The 24,850-nt window shown below is 41.3% G+C and overlaps 1 protein-coding gene across 2 annotated transcripts in view; it reads left to right on the top strand.

Annotated features, from left to right (window-relative positions):
• ANO6 (anoctamin 6) overlaps positions 1–24,850 on the top strand; it is a 238,900-nt gene that overhangs the window by 100,092 nt on the left and 113,958 nt on the right. For both annotated transcript variants that reach the window (XM_043446905.1, XM_043446906.1), the window contains one exon: positions 8,860–8,939. In XM_043446905.1, coding sequence (XP_043302840.1) covers positions 8,860–8,939 — 80 coding nt within the window. The remainder of the gene's footprint in view (positions 1–8,859; positions 8,940–24,850) is intronic.

Consider the following 24,850-nt stretch of genomic DNA (forward strand, 5'->3'; position numbering starts at 1 on the left):
AGAAGCAGAAGATATTAAGAAGAGGTGGCAGACTACACAGAACTATACAAAAAAAATCTTCATGACCCAGATAACCATGATGGTGTGATCACTCACCTAGAGCCTGATATCCTGGAATGCGAAGTAAGGTGGGCCTTAGGAAGCATCACTAGGAACAAAGCCAGTGGAGGTGATGGAATTCCAGTTGAGCTATTGCAAATCCTAAAAGAAGATGCTGTGAAAGTGTTGTACTCAATATGCCAGCAAATTTGCAAAACTCAGCCATGCCCACAGGACTGGAAAAGGTCAGTTTTCATTCCAATCCCAAAGAAAGGCAATGTCAATGCTCAAACTACCGCATGATTGCACTCATCTCACACGCTAGTAAAGTAATGCTCAAAATTCTCCAAGCCAGGCTTCAACAATTCATGAATTGTGAAATTCCAGATGTTTAAACTGGATCTAGAAAAGTCAGAGGAACCAGAGGTCAAATTGCCAACATTCCTTGGATCATCACAATAGCAAGAGGGTTCCAGAAAAAATATCTACTTCTGCTTTATTGATTACACCAAAGCCTTTGACTGTGTGGATCACAACAAATTGTAGAAAATTCTTAAGGAGATGGGAATACCAGACCACCTTACCTGCCTCCTGAGAAATCTGTATGCAGGTCAAGAAGCAACAATTACAACCAGACATGGAACAATAAACTGGTTCCAAATAGGAAAAGGAGTACGTCAAGACTGTATATTGTCACCCTGCTTATTTAACTTATATGCAGAGGACATCACGAGAAACACTGGGCTGGATGAAGCACAAGCTGGAATCAAGATTGCTGGGAGAAATATCAATAACCTCAGATACGCAGATGACACCACCCTTATGGCATAACCTCAGATACGCAGATGACACCACCCTTATGGCAGAAAGTGAAGAACTAAAGAGCCTCTTGAAAGTGAAAGAGAAGAGTGAAAAAGTTGACTTAAAACTCAACATTCGAAAAACAAAGATCATGGCATCCAATCCCATCACTTCATGGCAAATAGATGGGGAAACAGTGACAGACTTTATTTTCTTGGGCTTCAAAATCACTGCAGATGGTGACTGCAGCCATGAGATTAAAAAACACTTGCTCCTTGGTAGAAAAGTTATGACCAACCTAGACAACATATTAAGAAGCAGAGACATTACTTTGCCAACAAAGGTCCTTCTAGTCAAAGCTATGGTTTTTCCAGTAGTCATGTAATGATGTGAGAGTTGGACTATAAAGATAACTGAACACCGAAGAATTGATGCTTTTGAACTGTGATGTTGGAGAAGACTCTTGAGAGTCCCTTGGACTGCAAGGAGATCCAACTAGTCCATCCTAAAGGAGATCAGTCCTGGGTGTTCATTGGAAGGACTGATGTTGAAGCTGAAACTCCAGTACTTTGGCCACCTGATGCGAAGAGTTGACTCATTGGAAAAGACCCTGATGCTGGGAGAGATTTGGGGCAGGAGGAGAAGGGGACGACAGAGGATGAGATGGCTGGATGGCATCACTGACTCGATAGGCATGAGTTTGAGTAAACTCTGGGAGTTGGTGATGGACAGGGAGGCCTGGCGTGCTGCGATTCATGGGGTCGCAAAGAGTTGGACACGACTGGACTGACTGACTGAACAAGGTAAAGGACAACAAAATTTATTAAAGAATGAAGTTTAAAAAAAGTAGTTATGTAGTATTAATATTTAACAGTCTTCAAGTCACTTTTATATATGTGTCAGTTTATTTTTCACTTACTGATGTAGGTATTATAGAAAGTGAAAATATTAGTCACTTAGTTATGTCCAACTATTTGCCCCCATGGACTGTAGCCTACCAGGCTCCTCTCTCCATGGAATTCTCCAGGTAAAAATACTAGAGTAGGTAGCCTTTCCGTTCTCCAGAGATCTTCACAACCCAGGGATAGAACCTGGGTCTCCTGCATTGCAGGCAGATTCTTAACTATCTGTGCCACCAGGGAAGCTTGTAGCTATTATAATCTACATTTTAATGGTGAGGAAACTGAGACTTAAGGTTGATGGGTGGATGGATGTGCCTGAAGCCACAGGGTTATACTGTGTAGAGGTTTTATGAATCAAGCCCACTGCCCTGGGTAGTAGAACACAGCCATCTTAGCCTGGAAAGAAATTCTCCTGTCTTTGTGTTTTATATTTCATTATTAACTTTCTTTTCATTGATAATGACTCTTTGGCCCCGTTTTAGAATTGCAGTTAATATTTTGAGGCTTATAATCTGTAAATTTACAGCCTCTGGTAATAGGGAAAAGAGATTTTCACCTACCTGTCATCAAAACTCAGTAGATCCTGTAAAACTGAGGCCAAAGGAAGAGACACTGGAATCTGGAGACCAAGTGTGATGCCATAGGATGATGTTAGACTAGGCTTAATCTAGATGTGGGGTCTAGGCTTAGCCTTGGATGGTGTGGGCATGGAGACTGGGCAAGCCTGCGTTATATCTGGATATTATGGAGTGACAGGAAATGGTGGTCCAAGTGTGTGGTTGCTTTAAAAATAGTGACTGGTGGGTGTTGGTATTCAGGTCAAACATTAGATAATATGCTAATATCCACTTTTCATAGACTTGTAGTCCAGTGGGCAAAGAGAGTTTCAGGTATAGGACTATCTGGCAGATCACTAGACATGCTGCCCAGTATGAATATGTGAACTTATCTTCATATCCTAAGGTGATATGGGCCATTCTTTGAACATTTCTTTAATTGTACATTCTCTAAATCATGGGATTCCTGAAGACAGTTTCTATGCCATCTTCATCCTAATATTTGTACTCATATTGCTTAGCTCCATCCTTGGCACATGAATATCTTTAATTACTTGTCAGAATATTGTATTTGTTTATTTTTTGGAGCTTTTCTATTAATTCTTCCAATTGTGAATGCTATATCAATAAATTTCACTGCATTTTTTTCATTATTTGCTTTTAAGAATCTTTTCTGACTTATACTCACAGTGCTAATTTAATTTCTTATCAACTTATGTTTAGCATTAGAGGGCTTCTTGGAATTATTTAGAGCAGTTTAGGAGACATTAGTATATTAAAAAAGATGTACAGTTTTGGAATTATGTTCCCATTATATCACTTATAGTGGTTGATTTCAGGCAACTGATAACCTGCAGTTTTTCATCATCTGTGAAAATAAGGATAAAAAGAAGATGAAGTAAGATCAGACCTTTAGAAGTGCCAGACATTTTATAATACACCCAGGAAGTTTCTGTTTACGTTTCTTTATATCATGACATGATATGATTAGGTTCTATGTACAAGAACTTAATTTATGTTTAGATAATGTTTATTTTTTTTACAACATGGTTTTGAATTGTTATTCGTGTTCTTTGCACAGCCTGTGAGATAACCAGAGGAAGTAATTTTATCACTAGTTTCAGATAAACTGAGAATAAGTCATTGCCCAGGATCATGCAACTAAGTTGCAGATCAACCCAGTCAGTCTCCTTAATTCAGGCCCTTTGCACCAGGCCATGGTCTGTTTTTCCCTGCTGTCTCTCATATACTTGCTATTCCTCTGATGATTTCAGTCACAACCAGTCACCATAAACAATATGTCATTTGAACCCAATGACCTGCTGTACTGATGCTGTGTATATGCCTAATTCTGATTAATTTTATTGCTGGGGCACTGCTTAGCAGGCACTCTGGGTCTTACCCATGAGGTTATCATGAAGTCATTTTGTATTTTCTGATGGATGATAGATTATCTAAGTTATAAAATGTAGATAATGGGTCTTTTTATTACCCATTTTAGGTAAATCTTACTCATCTTTGCTGTAGAAGTTTTCTCTTCATTTTGCAATTAGAGTGATTTTCATTTCTGATTGATGGACAAGTAATCATGTGAACTGCAACTTTCTGCTGAGGTTTCTACTGTTTTCTTATTAACCCATTATTGTGAGTGGACGTCTACACATTTCTATTGGGCCCTTCATGAATGTCACAACTAGTACCACCTATGACTTTATTCCTTTAATCTTACTATAGTAACTGCATTGATAAAGTTTTAAAAATATTTTTGTTGTTTTTTCTTTTTTAGTTTTAAACTAATTGCTATGTGATTCATAAAGTTAGGGAAACTAAATAGCGAATTTCTTTTGACCAAATCCTAAATTATTTGAGTTTTGCCAGTAATAAATCAGTTGATATATGTGTATACTATGTTTTCTTTGGTAGTCCTACAATACTCCATTAGTCTGTCTAGCCTAGCACTTAACTAATTATCCTAAAAATAGCATTTATCATGCTTCAAATTCCTTTACTCAAAAGAGGTAACTTTGTTTCTTCTTAGTATCTCCAGGGCAGAAGAAGACAATGACTGTGCAAAATACGTATAAACCAGGCAATTAATGTTTGTTGAACCTGATTTCCAGTTGAACTTTAATTTTGCATCCATACAAAATGTTATTGACATGTCAAGGCAAAGACTTTTCATAGAGTAACCAGTTTTCTCAGCAGCTCTGATGAACAGGTAACATAGAAGTCCCACATGCTTTTTATATTCCAAATGCCAAAACTAAATGAGCTAATCATGATGCCATTCAAGGAGGTACTTCTGTAGTACAAAGTAAGGCATTATGGCAATGCTAAAAATGTATTCCCAAATACTCTATTTTAAAATGACTTATATCAAGAAGAAAACAAAAATGAACATTTTTGCCTTTTTAGAATTTTTTCCCTCTGATTCTGAACCTATTTTGATAAAAAGCCCTCAAAGTGTCACCTTGATTTTGACTATTTTATTTTTGCTGAGAAATGAACTTTTTCAACTATGTTAGATTACCAGAAATGAGAATATCAAACAGTAACCGGAGCCCCTTAGTAGGGAAGTATAATTATCATATTAGCATCATAAATCATTTGCTTCTCAGTACTATATTAGGTCATAAGAGCAACAGCTGCAGCTTTGTTCTACCTAGATGATGTTTCAATAAAGCCATTTTTGTTTTATTCACTTAAATTTACAGTTTCTCCTTTGCGTTGACATTAACTAGTGAATCTATTAGTTTCCATTACCAGCAGAATAACTAAAACTATAAATAGTTCTGTATTTTCTCTCTCAAATCCTGTCAAGCTGCATAGATGCCTTTAATTTGATAGAACATCTGGGTAATACATCTGCTTTCTTCTCTGTGTTTAGGCAAAATTTGTACTTTCTTAAGCTTATCCTTTCGTTTAAAAGAAAAAATCACTGATCGCAGCTCTGTCCCATCTGTTGACCCCAGGAACATAATGGATAAACTGAGCATCTATTTATAAAGGAATACAGATAAGATGCAAAATCAAGTCATTCCATCAAATTGATGGTAATCATTTAAAAAATACCTGCAGTATTATGTTTCATTGATTTGCTAGTTCTGCCAGAAAAAAAAGAAAAAAAATCATAAGTACCACAGATATAATTTATTTGATACTATCTATCTTTCTTCTGTGAAAAGGTTAGGTCTTTTCTTTTTGCTCTAAACCAAACTACAAAACACCAGTTGATAACCGATCCTCATAGCCGCTAGTCTAAACATGTATTTTGACAACTTTTAAAGGTGATCTGCAAGCATGTAATTATGTTGGACAACTCTTGTTCTGATGTTGAAATAACCAGGTTTATTCCAGTTCCCTGAGTGTAACAGACTGTGTGCTACTTGCTGTCACCCACCAGAGTTCTCAGGAGCAGGCACCTTATTTTGGCTCAGGTCTCAGCTCTGCAAGCCTTGTTTGGCTCCCCTCATCTATTTCTTGTTTCTGCTTTGGTTCACTGTAATGAACTCCGTTTTTCAGAAGCATTAGAATCATTTGTTTGTGTCCTTTTCTACTGGCATTTTCTTGCAATCCATAGGATTACAATTCATAGGATTATAGTGGGCAAGATTCTGAGTGAACCTAAAATCTAATCCCGATATTGGGGTAGTGAAGTGCCAAAGCTAAGTAACTTAATTGTTGACTGACAGTTTGGTTTTGTTAAACACTTAGAGATCTCTTAGTGACCCTCACCTATACATACCCAGCTGCCCTTTGGGCCATTGAAGGGAATTTTTCTGGTTCTGTAGGAACCTAACCATTTTGTTCATAAAATCCTCTAATGGATTTTTTAAAATCAATATGCAATTAAAAGTCACTACATTTCATAACATTAAAAGTAATTTAACATAACTTAATGCTTATTACATGCTCAGTCTCCCTAGTTTTGATAAACAAAAACCTTTATAGCTAGTTTCTTGAAGTTAGGATCCAGTTGAGTACCACATGTAGCTAGTGGTTGTTGTGATATTGTGATTTGTAATAAGTATATATTTACTCTTCCTTGGTTCTTGGCACAGAGCTCCTTTTTTTTTTTTTTTAATTTTTTGGTCATGCTATGCAGCATGTGGGATCTTATTTCCCTAATCAGGGATTGAATCCTCATCCCCTGCATTAGAAGCACAGTGTCTTAACCACTGGACCACCAGGGAAGTCCAAAGGGCAACTTATTTATTTATTTACACTTATTTATTTTTGACCATACCTTGTGGCTTGTGGGATTTTAGTTCCCTGACCAGGGGTGGAAGCAGTGAGAGCCTGGAACCCAAACCACTAGACTCTGGGGAATTCCCATGGAGCTCCTTTTTAAAAAACACTTGGAATTTCCTAAGTGATGAGAGGGATAAAGATGCCTTTTATTACGTTTAATGAGGTGCTCTGATAGCCCCTAGGTAACCAAAGGAGTGGGGAGCTGGACACCTGGGCAACCCACTAAACCCACTAAGTGATTTGAGGATAGAAATTTTCAGTTCCACCTCCCTGGCCCCTGGGTAGGGGAGAGGACAAGTTTAATCAGTTGCCAACGGCCACTGATCATCAGTCAATCATGCCTCTGTAATGAAGCCTCCATTGGGCTTGCCTTGTGGCTCAGATGGTAAAGAATCTGCCTGCAATGTAGGGGAAGGTTCGATCCCTGAGTTGGGAAGATCCCCTCGAGAAGGGAAAGGCTACCCACTCCAGTATTCTGGCCTGGAGAATTCCATGGACTGTATAGTCTGTGGGTTCACAGAGTCGAAAACAACTGAGTGACTTTCATGTATACATGTATAAAACCCCAAAAGGACCAGATTTGGAGATCTTCAGATTGGGGAACACGTGGAGATGTGGGGAGAGCGGTGTACCTGGGAAGGTGTGGTAGCTCTGCCCCCGTCCCCACACACCGTTCCCCTGGACCGCTTCATCTGGCTGTGCATCTCTATCCTTTATCACATCCTTTGTAAGACACTGGGAAGTGTGAGGAAATGGGTCTCTGAATTTTGTGAGCCACTCTTAACAAATTAATTGAACCTGAGCAGAGGGTGGTGGGAACCTCTGATTTGTATAGCTGCTTAGTCAGAAGCACAGGTGGCAACGGGGACTTCAATTGGCATCTGAAATGGGGGCGGTCTTGAGGCCGTATGTACCCTGTGCAATCTGATGCTACGTTCAGGTAGATCATGTCAGAACTGAATTGATTGTTTGGTGGCATGGGAAAAAACACACACTGGAGTTCTGTTCCTTAGGGCTCTTTATTTTTATTTATTTATTTATTTATTTTTAATTGAAGGATAATTGCTTCACAATATTGTATTGGTTTTTGCCATATATCAACGTGAATCAGCCATAGGTATACGTATGTCCCTGTCTCACCTCCCAGCTCATCCTACCCCTCTAGGTTGTCACAGAACACTGTTTGAAGCTCCTTAGGGTTCTTCAAATCTCTAATACTCTACATATTTCATGTCATTGATTTGTTGAAGAGGCTGGATCTGTTGATACATGAGATTATTTTAAATGCTTAATAATATTTAAGATTATTTATGTTAGTTTATTTAACTAAGAACATTTTCCTACATGGCCAAAATTGCAATATCACACTTATTGATATTAATATAATCCAACATTTAATCAATATTCAAATTTTCCAGATTTTGTTTGGAAGTCTTTCATATCTGGATTGTTTAAAGCAGGATCCAGCCCAGAACCACACACTTCAGATGATTGTTTGTTCTCTTAATGTGTTTTAATCTGGAACAGTCGCTTTTATTCACATCGGGAACTTGTTTACAAGAGGAGACTAGTGTCTTGCAGAATGCCCACTCTCTGAATTTGGCTTCTTTATCTTTCTAACACTGTGCTGTCCAGTGTAGTAACCACTGGTCCCATGAAGTTACTGAGATTTTGAAATGTGGCTAGTTCACACTGAGATGTTGTGAGTATAAGACTAATACCTACAAATGTAAAATATTTAATAATTTTCATATTGAATATACACATTGAAATGATAATCTAGGTATATCAAGTTAAATCTTATTGCTAAAAATAATTTTACCTATTTATTTTTCTTAATGTAGCTACTAGAACATTTTGTTTGGCTCCCAGTATATTTCTATTAGATAGTGCTTTTCAGCCGATTTTGAAATTACTACCCTAAAATGATTTCACATCAGTTTCCTGAGACATAGTAGAGGAAAAAAGGACATCAATAGGCTAAAGTGTTCCTGAACTGGAATTGTATAACATTTAGTTGCTGTGTCCTTACATGTAGAGGCTAAATGATTTTCCATGGTAGATCTAGCCCAGAGCATTTTAAGACCTAATATCCTATAAACATGGCATTGTCCAATAGATGAAACAGCTGCTGAAGATTTTGAGTGTCCTGGTACCTGAAAGCATTAAATAATGTCAATTTGTGAGTGTGCCACAGGCACAGTGGTTAATCTGATGCTGCTGACTTAAAAGCAAAAAAAAAAAAAAAAAGATGTGTGGGAGTCAATGAAAGTTCATGCTCATTTCTTTTTCCGTTTCTTTCTTTTCAGCCTTGGAAAACCTTGAACAGACAACTGCCTCTGGTTCTGGATCATTGAAAAGTCAGCAGGACTTCCGAACCCCGGAATTTGTGAGTACTACTCTATCTTAAATTTGCATCAGTTACCTAGAGAAAGAGGGTTTGTTTGTTTTAAACTGAGTTCTTGCTTTCAGGGGCTCTAGGTCTGGCACAGGTCTGGCTGGTACGAATGTGTATGCAAAGTCCTGGTCCTCTGGGGAGCAGGTTCCTGAAGTAGTGTCTTTGCATCATGCACTGTAAGCTCGCTCTTCACGCTGCTTATAATCACGAATGAGAACGCTGCAGTAAAATAGCGTCATGTTTCTAAAACTCCCCCTTTATTCACTGACACCCTTACTACAGTTTCTGCTGTCAGTAACCCTGGAAACCAATCTCCACTGAGCACATCCAGGACATTGACCAGTCCATTTCATGTTTCATTCTGGAGGTTTCAGTCACACAACCTATATGGATACGTCTTGTAGGGCTAGGAGTATTCTATTGGTTGTTTCTGTTAAGAAGGGGACTAAATGCTCTCACTAAATTGGACTCATTAAAAATTAGCCATGGTTCCTACCCTCAAGGAATTAAAAATCTTATTAGACGCTACTGTGATTGTATTAATGCCTTGTTTAAAGAAAATTAAGCACATAGGACGCCTGGTGCAGAATGCCCTTGCGACTGGATTTTATATTGGGCTCTTTGAAGAGGGGGATGGGAAGAAGTGTTTCTCTGACTCATGTACCATGTTATTGCACCAGATGTGTGAGGAGAGCATGCCAGGATGCACTTAGATTTACTTTTTGCCTACTGCTGCAAATGGCTTGTCCACCACATCAGCAATGGAAAAATCTGTTTTTCAAATTTATTTTCAAAATACGATATATAATCACCTCTCCAGTAATTGGCAGAGCACAGTTATTATGGATAGTGACAAAAAAACCCAAAAAAACCCCACCCCACCTCATTATGTGGTTTCCTTCTTCTCATTGATTCTTTAAGGATCACCCCTGCCGTTCAGCCAAGAGTAAGGAAACTAGTCAGGGCTCTGGACTGAAAAGGGATCGCACATGAGACTCTTTTCATGGTGCCATTTTATTTCAAAGTGTGAGACTCCTGTGGTGTACTAGCAGATTGCCTACTGTGAAAATCACTTGGATATAATAGAAAGACATCGTATTCAATGACTTCCCTATTATATTCAGCGAGATTTTCAGCGAAGCAAAATTGTGACTGCTCACCAATATTCCCGCGTCTTAAAGTAGCAGAGCAGTTTTTGGTTTTTCCCATTTCTGCTATCATGGCCCCAAAGGACAACTGACACAGGTATTTTTTTTTCATGTTTGAGTATGATACTGGCGCAGACTCATGGAGCTGGCCCTTTTCTGTTCTGTTATTTTCTTAACTGCTTTTTACTGATCATCTTTAAGCAACATATGAGCAGCTCTGAAAAGAGCTGGGTGCAGTAAGATGTCAGTATGCTTGGTAAACACACACATTGTCCACACCAATTCCCCGTGTGAAAATAAAACAGATTTCAGTATATGTAATAATGACGTTTGAAACTGGCATGCCTCAGCAGTGTCTTTGCTACAGTCTACTGGGAATTACACTGATAATCTTCTTCCATCTTCAGTGCTAACCCACCAGTTTTCCCTTATCAAAGTGGGAAGACTGGTGAGACTAGGATAGAATGACCAGGGGTGGAACCCGAGGATCATAGGCTATGCTTCCTTTTGGGGACCCTTGTCTTAAAAATGAGTCTTAGAAAAAAAAAAAGAGTCTTAGGATACCCACGCTGAAAGGAGATTTTCAGGTTAAGCCTCCATATTTTTGTTGTCACCGTCATGCCTCAAGAATATCTAGAGTCATTTCTGAGGACCACGTGATGGAGCTGAAGTTGTTAATCACACTTGCCTTGCTTGAGTGGCTGATATCAGATCTCTATGTCCTGGCTAGTATCTTTCTCTAATTGTGTGTTCATATTGTGTTCAGGGAGGAATCTGATTTTCTTACACTATATAGACTTTCACACTTACTTCTGCTTTATTGACTATGCCAAAGCCTTTGACTGTGTAGATTACAGCAAACTGTGGAAAATTCTTCAAGAGATGGGAATACCAGACCACCTGACCTGCCGCTTGAGAAATCTGTATACAGGTCAGGAAGCAAGTTAGAATTGAACATGGAACAGCAGACTGGTTCCAAATCAGGAAAGGAGTTCATCAAGACTGTATATTGTCATTCTGCTTATTCAATTTATATGCAGAGTACATCATGAGAAATGCTGGGCTGGAGGAAGCACAAGCTGGAATCAAGATTGCTGGGAGAAATATCAATAACCTCAGATATGCAGATGACACCACCCTCATGGCAGAAAGTGAAGAAGAACTAAAGAGCCTCTTGATGAAAGTGAAAGAGGAGAGGGAAAAAATGGGCTTAAAACTCAACATTCAGAAAACTAAGATCATGGCATCTGGTCCCATCACTTCATGGCAAAAAGATGGGGGAACAGTGACAGACTTTATTTTCTTGGGCTTCAGAATCACTGCAGATGGTGACTGCAGCCATGAGATTAATAAGACGCTTGCTCCTTGGAAGAAAAGTTGTGACCAGCCTAGATAGCATATTTAAAAGCAGAAACATTACTTTGCCAACAAAGGTCCATCTAGTCAAAGCTATGGTTTTTCCAGTAGCCATGTATGGATGTGAGAATTGAACTATAAAGAAAGCTGAGCACCAAAGAATTGATGCTTTTGAACTGTGGTGTTGGAGAAGACTCTTGAGCGTTCCTTGGACTGCAAGGAGATCCAACCAGTCTATCCTAAAGGAAATCAATCCTGAATATTCATTAGAAGGACTGATGTTGAAGCTGAAACTCCAATGATGCAATGAAACTCCAATGATGCAATGAAACTTGACCTGATGCAAAGAACTGTCTCATTGGAAAAGACCCTGATGCTGGGAAAGATTGAAGGCAGGAGGAGAAGGGATGACAGAGGATGAGATGGGTGGATGGCATCATCGACTTGATGGACATAGGTTTGAATAAGCTCTGGGAGTTGGTGATGGACAGGGAGGCCTGGCATGCTGCAGTGCATGGGGTCACAAAGAGTCCACCACGACTGAGTGACTGAACTGAACTGAACTGAACTGATAGACATTCCCATGTCTGATGCTCGTTGCCTGCTGCATCCTTGTGTAGCATGTGTATAGCTGTTCGTGTTTTCTCCTCAGCATCAGTCTAGCCCATGTTCTCCCAGTTCCACGGTAAACATCTATTCCCCAAACTGTGGTCTCCATGGTAAACAAATAGGAGGTGTAGAAGCTACCTTGAGAATAGGGTTCTCAGGGGAACCCGGTGTGATATTTAAGGGAAGCCTCTTTTGTAGACAGAAAGTTACAGCAGCAGTAAGAATAGGTGGCTCCCGTTGGGTAGGGAGGCGGATTGGGCACATGCCAGGACAAAGTCAGGTAAGTTGACCCAAACCAAAATCTTAAATTAGGACAGGGACAACAGTGCAAACCTGGGAGCAAAACGAGCCCAAAGACAAAGCAAAACTGAAAGCAGAAAAGACAGAGTAGAATAAAAGGAACTGAAGAATCCGTATTCTGTTCTTCTCTGGGTGGTATTTTGGAAGGTCCAGCTGCAGTTTGCTGAGTTGAGCTGAAATAAAGCAAGTCTTAGACCATGTTTACTCAGGCCTTATCCTCAAATAGTTCAGATTTTAGAAGGCTCCAGAGCCCAGTGTTTTTATACAGTAGAGTGTATTTATATCATTTGACCAAGAGGGAGCACAGAGTTCTTAGCGCTATTACTTGGTTTCCTTCAGCTGTTGTCTTTCTTTCTTTTGAAACAAGGCCTGAGAACAGTGCTCCTTGGGGCATGATAAGTAGATTAAAGGTTTCCTTCCCAGCCCAGGTGTCTGTAATGTGACTAGTCCAACAAAGTACCATTGTATCGTCTATGTAAATCGTGGGTAGGAAGTGCTCTCGTGAACCCCTTCTGTGCATGCAGACGACGGCCACCTTGTCGGGCTGTGATCTCATGATCACGTGTTGTCTCGTGATCTCGTGGTGCTCGTCCCTACCTCCCACTCCACTCTGCAGGGTGACGTGGGTGAGGTTAGCCCATCCATGCTGACAAGTTAAGGGGTAAGTGGAGATGTGGACACTGGTGCATGAGTTGTTGCCACCCCAAACTTGTGAGGACCTGGGAACATGTTGAAACTGGACATTGAGCTGCTCTGAGGGGAGATGCATGTGTGGGTGAGGGTCAAAGAGAAAGAAACTGGCTAAGGACTAACCTTTCAGAGAGTCCCTTGGTGCTCTCACTGTGGTGGAAAACCACCGCAGTTGTGGTTTGGTTTTTTGTTCAAGCACAATGAAAATCTGCATTATGACTGCTTTGTTAACTTAATATTTTATCCCAAAGATTTTCCCATTCTGTTCTTTCCCCAGTTTTCATGGCGGTATAATCGACATGTAGCACAGTGTACATTTGAGCTGTACAGCTCCATGCTGGTTTTCTGTCTCTGACATTGATGTCTTCGCTGACATTTTCTGTTCCCTGTGTCAAAAAACTATAATTCATCACATTAGAATTTTCAAAGCAGATTCAAGAGGACTCTCATTGAGCAAACGGTGGCATGGTTGGATGTTCTGTGACCATGTGATTGGTGACTATCATTTTGGGACCTGGACTCTGAAAGTAGATGGGGTGCAAGATAACAGGTATCAGTCTCTGAGGAAGGGGATCAACCAAAGTGAGACCGGGAACTGAGTACCAGAGGCCCAGATAAACGTGTAGACTTCAAACTGAGAAGTGGAGACTCCAGCACTAGGCAGTCTGGTTAGAACCAAGGATGGGGAATTATTTACACGGTGATGGAGCAGATAAAGGTGGCCCTGCAGAATGGCAGCACAGACATGGGGTATCCCAGGCTCCGACTAGTGTTCCCAATCCCAGACGTAGTTGAGAGCAAAGGCGATATGATGTGTGAGTGCAGGGATGCAGCAGGCATGACTGCCCAGCAGACCCCAGGTTGATTCCAAACCCCAAGTAGTAGGAAAAAACCTGGGGGTCGTGGGCTCATAGGCGGAAAGTTTGGGTAGTGGTCAAGGCTTTTTGTAGAAACCCTGCCTCTGTTGGCACTAACCCAGGAACTCATATGGGCCTGATTGCTTGAGTATACATGGGGTGAAGGATAGGGTATGGGGAGGAATTCTTATCTAGTGATCATGCATCTATCTAGCAGCAAGCTGGATAGAAACCAGGCTGCGGTCAACATGGAAGGACATGGAATGAAATAACAGGACTAAAAAATTACATTTTAAGATTTAAGTCTTGAGAATAAGAGCCTCTTTTTTGAGTTTTTCAAATTTTTCAAGTTTCAAATAGTTCAGATTTTTCTAGAACTTGAGATTTATGTCTGACTCTCTGGACTTTTTAGAGACAGGGCTTCCCTGATAGCTCAGCTGGTAAAGAATCTGCCTGCAGTGCGGGAGACCTGGATTCAATCCCTGGGTTGGGAAGATCCCTTGAAGAAGGGAAAGGTCACTCACTCCAGTGTTCTGGCCTGGAGAATTCCATGGGTTATATAGTCCATGGAGTTGCAGAAAGTCAGACACAACTGAACGACTTTCACTTTCAGGCTTCTTATCATCCCTTGTCTCATGTCAATTGATGATGTTTCCCTTTGTTTAGCTTCTATCAGATTTGGTGTAAGTAACATGAAAAAGTTTTGACTGGTAAAAGAGTATAGGATTATAACAGGATATATCAGGGAAGATGATGAGAAACCACAGAAATTGGAAAAGACAAAGAGACTCAGAAAGATGAGAGTTTAAAGTGGAGCAGATATGTTCCCTTAGTTCAGCACTCATGATTATGCAGAGAGAAGGATGTGGGAAGAGTACTTATGCCATTTGGAATTCTGTTTAACTGCATTCTCTTTTTGAGAGAGGATACTACTACTTAGGCTCCCCTGGAGGCTCAGTGGTTAAAGAATCTACCTGCAATGCAGGAGACACAGGTTCGATCCCTGGGTCGGGAAGATTCCCTTGAGAAGGAAATGGCAACCCACTCTAGCATACTTGCCTGGAGAATTCCATGGACAGAGGAGCCTGATGGGCTACAGTCCATGGTGTTGCGAAGATTCAACCATGATTGAGCGTGTATGCACTGCTTAATAGAAAATACAATTGATTTCCTGAAATTCAAATTTGATTGCTTTTAACTAGATGAAAATAGATGTGACCCTGAAGAAAGAGTTAAGATATTAATTCATTAAACAAATATTTATTTGATATCTACTATTTTAAGGACCATGGTGGACAAACAGAAAACATCCTGCATGTGTGGAGCCTGTGGTTTGGTAGTGCATGTATAAAACACAAAATAAATAAAATATATAGCATGTCCCATGATACTAAGTCATTCAGAGAAGGAGGGATTATTTGTGTGTGTTGTGGGGGGAGTTGGTTATGGTTTTCAGCAAGGTGCATAAGCATATCTCACTGAGAAGGTGTTGAGTGGAAAGGCCTGAAGCAGGGGTCTTGGAGCAGACTCTTTGGAATCCTAGATGAAGAGCATTCCAGACAGATAGAAGAACATGAACACAGGAGTTTGTGGAATGTTTGAGGAAATGGAAGGAGGCCAGCGTGACTGGAGTAGAGTGAAGTGTGGTGAGAAGAGTAGCTAGTGGGGACTTTACAGGTGATTGTAAGCACTGTGGTTTTACTCTGAGTTGGCAACTTATTTGAGGATGTTCTCTAAAAAAGAAAAGAAAAAAAAATGCACAACCTATCTGTTGAGAGTTATGTTTTATTCAGTGGACTTTCTTAAAACTTCAAGCCCAGGAGACAGCAACACAAATAACTCTCAGATACTGCTCCAAAGAGGCAAGGGGGCAAGCAAAGATATACAGAAGTTTTTGCAACAAAAGACCAAGTGGTCAGTCTTAATGAGAAAATACCAGACATCTCAAATTAACGAATTTAGTGCTTTTCTACGTAAGAGAAGGTAAGAGTCTGGGCTCACTGAATTTACCCCTTTGATATGCACCTTAGCCCTCTGGGGCCAGTATCCATCTGCGTCTCCTCGGGTACACCGCCGGGGGTATCTGCAGCAGCTGACTATCCGATGGGCTTGGCAGTGGGCAGTTTGGCTCCATCCCGAGTTCCCTCAGGGCTGACTGTCCAGGAGGCTGCCATGTGATAAAACATCCTGTGTTTACTGATATGGCAGACAGCATTTGAGTTCTCAGGGGTAACCCTTGGGAGGGCTTCCCTGGTGAATCAGACAGGAGTGAGGAGGAAGAATTTCTGGAATGATGACCTTGAGAGGGCAAGAAGGGGAGGTGGGGTGGGGTTCCCCCCATAGCTGTAGAGACGGCTTATTCTTAGGGACAGGAGGGAGGCCAGCCTGTTGGGGCCCAGGTGGAACAGTTCAGTAGATTTACTAGTAGGAGCTTGTTGAAGTTTTTACTTGATTGCTTCCCATTTACCAATGAAATGGGAAACAAAGCCTAGCTAGGGTTGAGGAGGAAAAGAGATGAAGAGGCTGAAGAGAGAGAAGTTATGAGACAGTCATCCGAGAGTGAATGCACTAGGTAATGGAGCATGATTGCCTAGCAGCCCTAAGAGCCCACTTGAGGTCAGTTGTCTTTCCTATTCAAGTCCAGCTTGGGGGGAGCAGGTGCGGAGTAGGTAGAATTTGATTTAACTCATTTGGGGGTCAGCTCAGCAAAGCAAGACAAGGATGAGAGAGTTGCAGGGTCTTTGTAACAGTAGAGGACCACAGACATGAGGAAGAAGAGACAGTAGGATCAATAGATTTAGTCTGTAGTGGTGTTTGGTAATTTTTGGAATTTGTGGTATTGAAGAGCATGAACTGGAAGGATAGCAGGCTGGAGTTGGAGAGTCAGATGTATATAATTGAAGGAGAAGTTGCAGGAAGTGGTACAGACCAGGTCTGGGCTATGAGCTCGGGAATGCAAGGCTGAGGAAGGGTGAAGCTACAGGGAAAGGGTGTGGGAAAGATTACGTTTGTGGATAGAGGAATCCCCAAGAATTATGTCGGGAGTAGTGTGTTGGAGAAGTAACAGTGAGCCAGGGCTTAAGTCTCCAAGGAATAAGGGGCAGTGACTCGAGAATCAGTAGATGGCTGCAAAAGGAGAGCACTGGAGAGGCTGAGGAAAATCTGGAGAGTGGCCAGAGGGAAGCTAAGAAACAGATGAAGTGGTGAGTAGTTTTAGGTGTCGCGTAGGGGTCGTCATCTCAGGATTTCTCAACCTGTAACCGCTGACATTTTGGTTTGGATTTCTCTTTGTTGTGGAGGCTGTCCTGTGCATTACAGAATGTTTAGCAGCATCCCTGGCCTCTACCCACAAGATGCACAGGACCCTCTCCCCAGCCAAATAGCTCCAGAAATTGCCCAGTGTCCCCTGGAGACATAACTGTCCCCATTTGAGAGCCACTGAGTGAAATGAATACTGAAAAGGCATTGAGGTCACTGGTGTCCTCGGATAGAGCTGTTCCTTGGGAGCCTGGAGATGCTCCTATAATCCATGTTACGGTGGATTATGGAATGAGAAGGAGAAAAGGAGGTAGAAAATACTGAGCTCTCTTTCAAAGAAGGGGTTTGACTGAAGGGCTCAGAGAACTAGAGGAGAATATGAAGGCTAGAGATTTTTTTTTCTGTCAAACAGAGAAACTTGAACAAGCTTTAATGTTGATAGGAAGGATCCACGTGAGAGGAACTGTTGACTCTAGAGGAAAGCACGACTTTGAAAATGGCCATGGGATGGTTTGTGGATGTGGAGGAGTCAGCATTCGGGAGGAAGAGCAGCATCTCCTGAGGCACAGGTGCGGTGGGCTGATGCTGTTGGTTTACGGCTTTGACGGAGAGAAGCTGAGGGAGTTCCCGTCTGAAGGCTTCAGTTCTCAGCTGCCGAGAGTGAAGAGGACACCAAGTGTGAGGAGTCAGCATTTTGAAGTACTTATGGAGAACTGGGGACCAAGCTGACCCGGAGAAAGTGAGAAAAGGTGCTAGGCTTTCTGAAGGCCCATGTGGGGCCGAGGACTGCCGGGATCCTTGCCCCAGCAGGATCCAGGGGTACCCTCAGGATGAACGGTGTCAGCGAATGAGAGAGAGACAGTGAGATAGAGCTCGGGGCTGAGTCTGAAGTTTATTTTTGCACGGCCTCTTTATACCCTTAACAGCATCTTTGGGGGAAGTGTATATTGCTTACACACAGGTCATCTCAAAACATCACAGCAACTTGACCTTCAACAGAAACAGGATGTCACCCACATACTTTTCGTTCACAAGAGTCTTTCTTATCATTTGGCCTTCAGGCCTGCTAACATTTTATGGCTTGCACCTGGTGTGACTTACGCAACTTCAGTAGCCAACCCTGTTTTTCTTATAATTAATCTATTTTCTTTCTAATAGGCATCATCTCTATGGGAACTAGATAGGATTACATTTTTACAGAACAGAAATGCGAAGGACTGCAAAAACGGCAGATATAGCACAAAACAGGCTCTTAGTCTAAAAGTTAACTACCTGCAAGAAGTCGCCAGCTAATCTCTATCTAAAGTATTTTCTATTAGGCACATTTGTGGCTATCATATTTGTGGAGCTTTTCTCACCCCACGAAGGGGCCTATGCTTAATAGTTTCTTTTGTTAGCGTACTGTGCTTAGGATGTTTAGAACAATCATGAGCATTTTGTGCAATTAGAGCACACATTTATCAAACAAGCCAGAATGCCAGCAAAATGTTTGAATTGAAGCATTTCCTTCATCCCTGGCCCTTTCATAGGGTACCAGTGTCCAGGAGATTTATTAACTAGGGTTTTAAGTTGGTCTTTATTCAGTGAAAGAGGAGCAGGAGAGGTCTCGGCAGGCAACACAAGAATCAGCAGCAGGGCAAACAAGAACAACAGCAGAAAAGGGGGGAGGATACAGGGTGGGGTAGAGGCCGAGGCCAACCTGGGGAGGGTCCCTTATATCCTGGACGACCTTGCCTGTCAGGTTTTTTCCTCATGACCTCGTCATGGATGGGGTCCCGGACGGCCTTGCCTGTCCGGTGTTTTCTTCATGACCTCGTCATGGGCGGGATCTCCCATAATGGCTCCCGGCAGAGGACCCTGAATTTATGATGATGCCAAGCTGCCCTGCGGTGGCGTCTCTCCAGCATCACTCAGACACCGAGAAAGCACACAGCCAGCTTTAGCCAGAGTCGGTGCTTTGTTCAGTGACCTTGATGGAAAGAATTCTGGTAAGAATGTTCCTGAAAGGATGACCTGGCTATGGAACCTTAAGAAAGAAGGAAGAAAAAGTGGATCAGCAGATTAGTAAGGAAGAGTCATGGGACCTCTGTGGTCACTGTGAAATGAGAAGATGTTGTTGTCTTCAGAAGGAGGGGCTCTTGAGTAGGTGACTTTGGAACAGAAAATGTTTCACGTGATGACAATGTCCAAGGTGGGAACTTGGCAGTTAATACATGAAAGGGAGAAGGACGTTGGAGATGAGGAGTCCAGTTACTAAGAGGCAGGTGTGCACTGGTCTTATCTGTGAACGCAGATGTGCTTCTGGTCTGATGGGGGACCTGGAACAGAGAGGGACAATGTGAGCTGGGGCCAGATTTGCACTGAACTAGAAGCAGCAGCTGAGAAGTAGGGGATGCCAGGCTCTAGGAAAGCCTGGGGGTATACCTGGGGGTATATTCCACTTGCATGGACCTAAAAGGAACTGTTTTTTCCCCCAAGAACACTGGGAGAGTGATGATCTGGGAGTGGCACAGAGAACCAGGAAACTGTCAGTCTTTCTGTCCCTGAGGTGTGAATGCTGTGAGGGAAAAATCAGAGCCAGTACCCATGCGTCTGCAGAGTTTTGTTTCCATGTTTTTATTCAAAATGGTTGGTCAAGTTTTGCTTCAAAGTAGACTCAAGGATCCATTTTCATCTTTGTTTCCTGCACTCTCCCCCCAAATCCAGACTTCATTTTGTTTTTTTCTGGTCTAAATGACCCTGAGGGCAACTGAATTGGTGCTGGGTCTTTTGAGAGAAAATAAGGTTTATTTTATGGTCAATCCAAGGTCTGCCTTGGAAATCCCGAGAAACCCAACTTAAGTCCCAAAGACTGCCTCAGACTCCAAGATCTTCAGGATTGAGAAGACTGGGAATAAAGCTTCCATTCAAGTATTTCTATTCTCTCGTGCCTTCTACAAATAAACAGAGTGGCTTTGCCTTGTAGCTTTATGGCACTAAATTCATTAAACTAAAGGAGAAAAAAAAAAAGCGCAACTGAAAAAGCGTTTCTCCAAAGAAGACATACAGATGGTCAAAAATCACATGAAAAGATGTTCAACAACACTAATTCTTAGAGAAATGCAAATCGAAACTACAGTGAAGTATCACCCCATGCAGGTCAGAATGGCCATCGTTGAAAAGTCTACTGACAATAAATGCTGAAGAGGGTGTGGGGAAAAAGGAACCTTCCTGCACTGTTGTTGGGAATGTAAATTGATACCGCCATTACGGAGAACGGTATGGAGGGTTCCTTAAAAAACTAAACATAGAGCTACCATATGATCCAGCAATCCTACTCCTGGGCATATATCCAGGAAAAAACCATAAGTTGAAAACATACATGTACCCCAGTGTTTGTTGTAACACTGTTTACAATAGCCAGGACATGGGAGCAACTTGAATGTTCGTTGACAGAGGAATGAATAAAGGAGATGTGGTACATATATACAGTGGAATATCAGCCATAAAAAAAGAATGAAATAATGCCATTTGCAACAATATGGATGGACCTAGAGGTTATCATTCTAAGTGAAGTAAGTCAGAGAAAGATAAATATTTTATATCACTTATGTGGAATCCAATAAAAATAATACAAATGGACTTATTTACAAAACATAAACAGACTCACATATATTGAAAACAAATTTATGGTTACTAAAGAAGGCAATGTCACCCCACTCCAGTACTCTTGCCTGGAAAATCCCATGGACCGAGGAGCCTTTTAGGCTGCAGTCCATGTCGGACACGACTGAGTGACTTCACTTTCATTTTTCACTTTCATGCATTGGAGAAGGAAATGGCAAGCCACTCCAGTATTCTTGCCTGGAGAATCCCAGGGACGGGGGAGCCTGGTGGGCTGCCGTCTATGGGATCGCACAGGGTCGGACACGACTGAAGCGACTTGGCAGCAACAGTAGCAGCAAAGGGGATATTGGGGTGGGCTGGGGCAGAGAGTGACAAATTAGGAGATTGGGATTAACATATATTCACTAATATATATAATACAGATAACTAATAAGGACTTACTGTGGGCTTCCCTGCTGGTGTTAGTGTTAAAGAATCCACTTGCCAGTGCAGGAAATGCAGGAGACATGGGTTCAATCCCTGGGTCAGGAAGATCCCCTGGAGGAGGGCATGGCAATCCACTCCAGTATTCTTCCCTGGAGAATCCCATGGACAGAGGAGCCTCGTGGGCTACAGTGCATAGGGTCTCAAAGAGTCAGACACACCTGAAGTGACTTAACACACAGTACAAGAGCCTACTGTATAGCACAGGGAACTCTGCTCACAATTTTGTGATAACCTATATGAAACTGAAAAGAAGGTATATATATATATATATGTGTGTGTGTACATACATGCTAAGTCACTTCAGTCATGTTCGACTCTGTGACCCCACCGACAGTAGCCCTCCAGGCTCTTCTGATCTTGGTATTCTCCAGGGAAGAATACTAGAATGGGTTGCCATGCCCTCTTCCCAGGGATCTTCCTGACTCAGGGATTGAACCTGGGTCTCCTGTGTCTCCTGCATTGGCAGGCACATTCTTTACCACTAGCACCACTTGGGAAGCCTATGCACACACACACACACACAACTGATTCACTTTGCCAGATATCTGAAACTAACAGAACATTGTATGTCAACTCTGCTCAAATAAAAAAACGTTTTAAAAAGAGGGGGTATCACCCAAACAAAGGAGTGTTAATTTGGCATAAGTATGGTCAAAAAGGGAAATGAGATCAAAGGTAAATAGACTAGTAAGATTTCCTAAATTGGTCCATTTGCTGTGGTAGAAATTCACAGGGCATTTCGGTGTTGAAAGCTTTTTGTGCATTCAGGAGAAAAAAGTGATGGTGTTTTTCCTGAATCTGGAGGAAGAGGATTTACTCATCTGTTTTATGTGATTGATTCAGAAGCTACACTTGTGGATTTGCTAGGGTTGGGACATAGGAGCAAAAGGCAGTCCAAGACACAAAGATCTGAGAAATTTCTTTCCGAGTCACTTCTTTGGAATGCAGAGTGTATTTTCCCAGAGAAACAGTCATAAATGGTGAGTAGGCTTCTATACCCAGCCAGGCCAGACTTGCTAAACACAGCTGAACACAGATGCTAAGAAGTGTTCATTCTGTGCATTCTCACTGATCCTCTGTAGTACTCCAATCTTATTTTTTTTCCATATTACTAAAGAAGAGCAAATAAAACTAAGGTGCAGAGTGAGTGAGTGAGTTGAGGCCTGTGAACAAATGCTTAGCATCATGAAAGAGAGGAGGACAGACTTTGAGTTATGTTAAACCCTGAAGAAGCAGTGAGGAGTCCCACACCTGAGGAAGACAATTTAATGGTACAAGATGACAGAAAAGAAAAGAGCTTATCAGCTTCTATATTACTACTTTTGTCTTTTCTGCTAATGAAGGTCATCTTTTGATTGAAATGGCTCAAGTTCTAGTATGGGGCTACGCTAGACTGTTTTAGAAAGGAATACAATTATTCCAAAGCAGTTTAAGCTTCCTGACTAGAAAAATTATGTGTCTATCAGGGCATTAAAAGAGCTTATAAATTTGTTCATGGAACCAGAGCTGATAGTCTTGAGGTCATGTGGGGACCAGGACAGGTGCCAGAAGAATAGAAAGAGGGACAAATGTGATAGTCTTCAAAAAAGGATGAGGTTGGGTGGAAGTTGGGCATGATGGACTATATTCTGATAAATGGAGACATTAAAGCTGGAGCATTTATCTCCAGGGATATTACAGCTGAGGTTATTATTATTATTATTATTATTTTTAAGCAGATAGGTTGTGACTGTTAAAAGAAAAGGTTGTCAGGAACCAACCTGAGTTCAGTAAAACAGTAAAAATAAGTCATTTCAAACTGACAGCGTGTTCCTTTTCTTTCTTTTTTTTTTTTTCATGGCCATTGTCAGGCTTTTAGAATAGGAGAAAGCTGTAGACATTTTGTGTCTTGAGTTTAGCAAGGTGTGTGGGGAAATAATCATTTTTAAATACAGATTGAAGAAATGTGGGCCTAGTGAGAGTGTGCTTATCTGGGCAATTGATCTTGCCGAGACTGCAGAATAAGGATGGAAATCAATTTCTAGAGGAGACAAAAATCAATATGAATTAAAGTCAGCTCCAGCTCCTAATTCATAAGTATCAGTTGCCTAAGGAAAGATCACAAGAGCTGAGGCCAATAACTGATCACATGAAGAGGCTATAATTAAACTCAGTATGAATTGAGCATGTAATAATGATGTCAGAAATTTTATGTGAATCTGGGTTGTAGTCATACCTGTCTGTCCAAAACCAAGAAAGTACTAGACTTCTTCTGTTCAATATTGGGGAAGCCATCTTCCCATCTGGGTGCTCCATTTGAAGGGAACATGTATTGAGAGGAGAAAGTTGAGCATGGTGGTGGATCCTGACCCAGGCAAGAAGATGGCAGCAGGTACATATTTAGACAGTGGTAATAGGTGGATGATGTTGCAAAACATGGTATTAAAACCTAGGGCTAGAAGGTATATGTAGGCAGACAGGTTTCATTTCAGTAGAAAGACGGTCTCATAATTGAGCTACCTTAGGTCCTTGGAGTCGTTCACAAACGGACAGACAAGATAATGGTCTCGGCAGATGATGAATACTTGGCCACGCCAGTAGGGAAAGGAGGGAAGGGCAGGCATGTTTTATGTGTTGCAGGACTTGGTAGTTGATGTAAAGTGGGGAAGGAGGGAAAGAGGATGTTTCTGGGAATGTACCACTTAGTTACATTTGGCTCATGGATGCATCTGAGTTGCTTTTGTTTTACTTTTTATTTCCCTAATTCAACCTATTGTCATCAGCAGCCAAATTATGTAATGGATTAAAACCCTTTCCTCCACAGAACAGTGTTCATTCTACCTGGTTTTATTCCCTTGTTTTTAGAAGCCCTTGACTGTAAAATGCTTTGTGAATTCCTGTCCCACAGTGCATCCCATTTGAAATTCAGCAAGCTATCTGTTATCTGGGGAATGTCAAAATTAATTTGACAAAAACATGCATGAGGAAAGCAGGGAGCCCTGGGCATTCTGAACAAAGATGTGATAGCAGTATTTACCATGGAACTCATTTGATTATAAGTCATCTAGAAGCATAGCGCAGTAATGGCCAGAAAAGCCCACAAAAGCAAAAGAATTGAGTTAAAGCTGAAAGTCTGCCAGTAAATGACCTGACCGTGCCATGACCTAAAAAACAGCACTGATGTAAAAAAGTTGTAATAAAAATTTAAAGAGAAACACAGAACTTGGTGGAAATGTAAACACAATGTGAATTCACAGGATTCCTAGAAAATTGAAAAGGGGAGCTCAGTGAGATTTCAGCTGTAGCTGACCCTCCCGCATTTTGAACTGTTCATTAATTTGGAAGGCTTAAGGTCTTTGGAAAGAGGATTTAAAATTCTTTCGTTCCTGAAGTCTTAATACTTAACTGTAGTTTTTCTTATTTCAACAATAATAATAAAAAGTGCATTTTTACTTTTAAGTCTCAAATATATTTCTTAAGTCTGTCTCTGGTTTGAAAAAGAAAAAAAACAACAACTATAAATAGGCTTTTACCCTGAAAACCCTAATGGCTCCTTCAAAAGGAAAACGTTACAGTTCCTTCTCCCAAGTCACTTTTTGAAATGTAGATTAAT

The sequence above is a fragment of the Cervus canadensis genome, chromosome 25, assembly GCF_019320065.1.
Source record: "Cervus canadensis isolate Bull #8, Minnesota chromosome 25, ASM1932006v1, whole genome shotgun sequence".
NCBI lineage: Eukaryota > Metazoa > Chordata > Mammalia > Artiodactyla > Cervidae > Cervus > Cervus canadensis.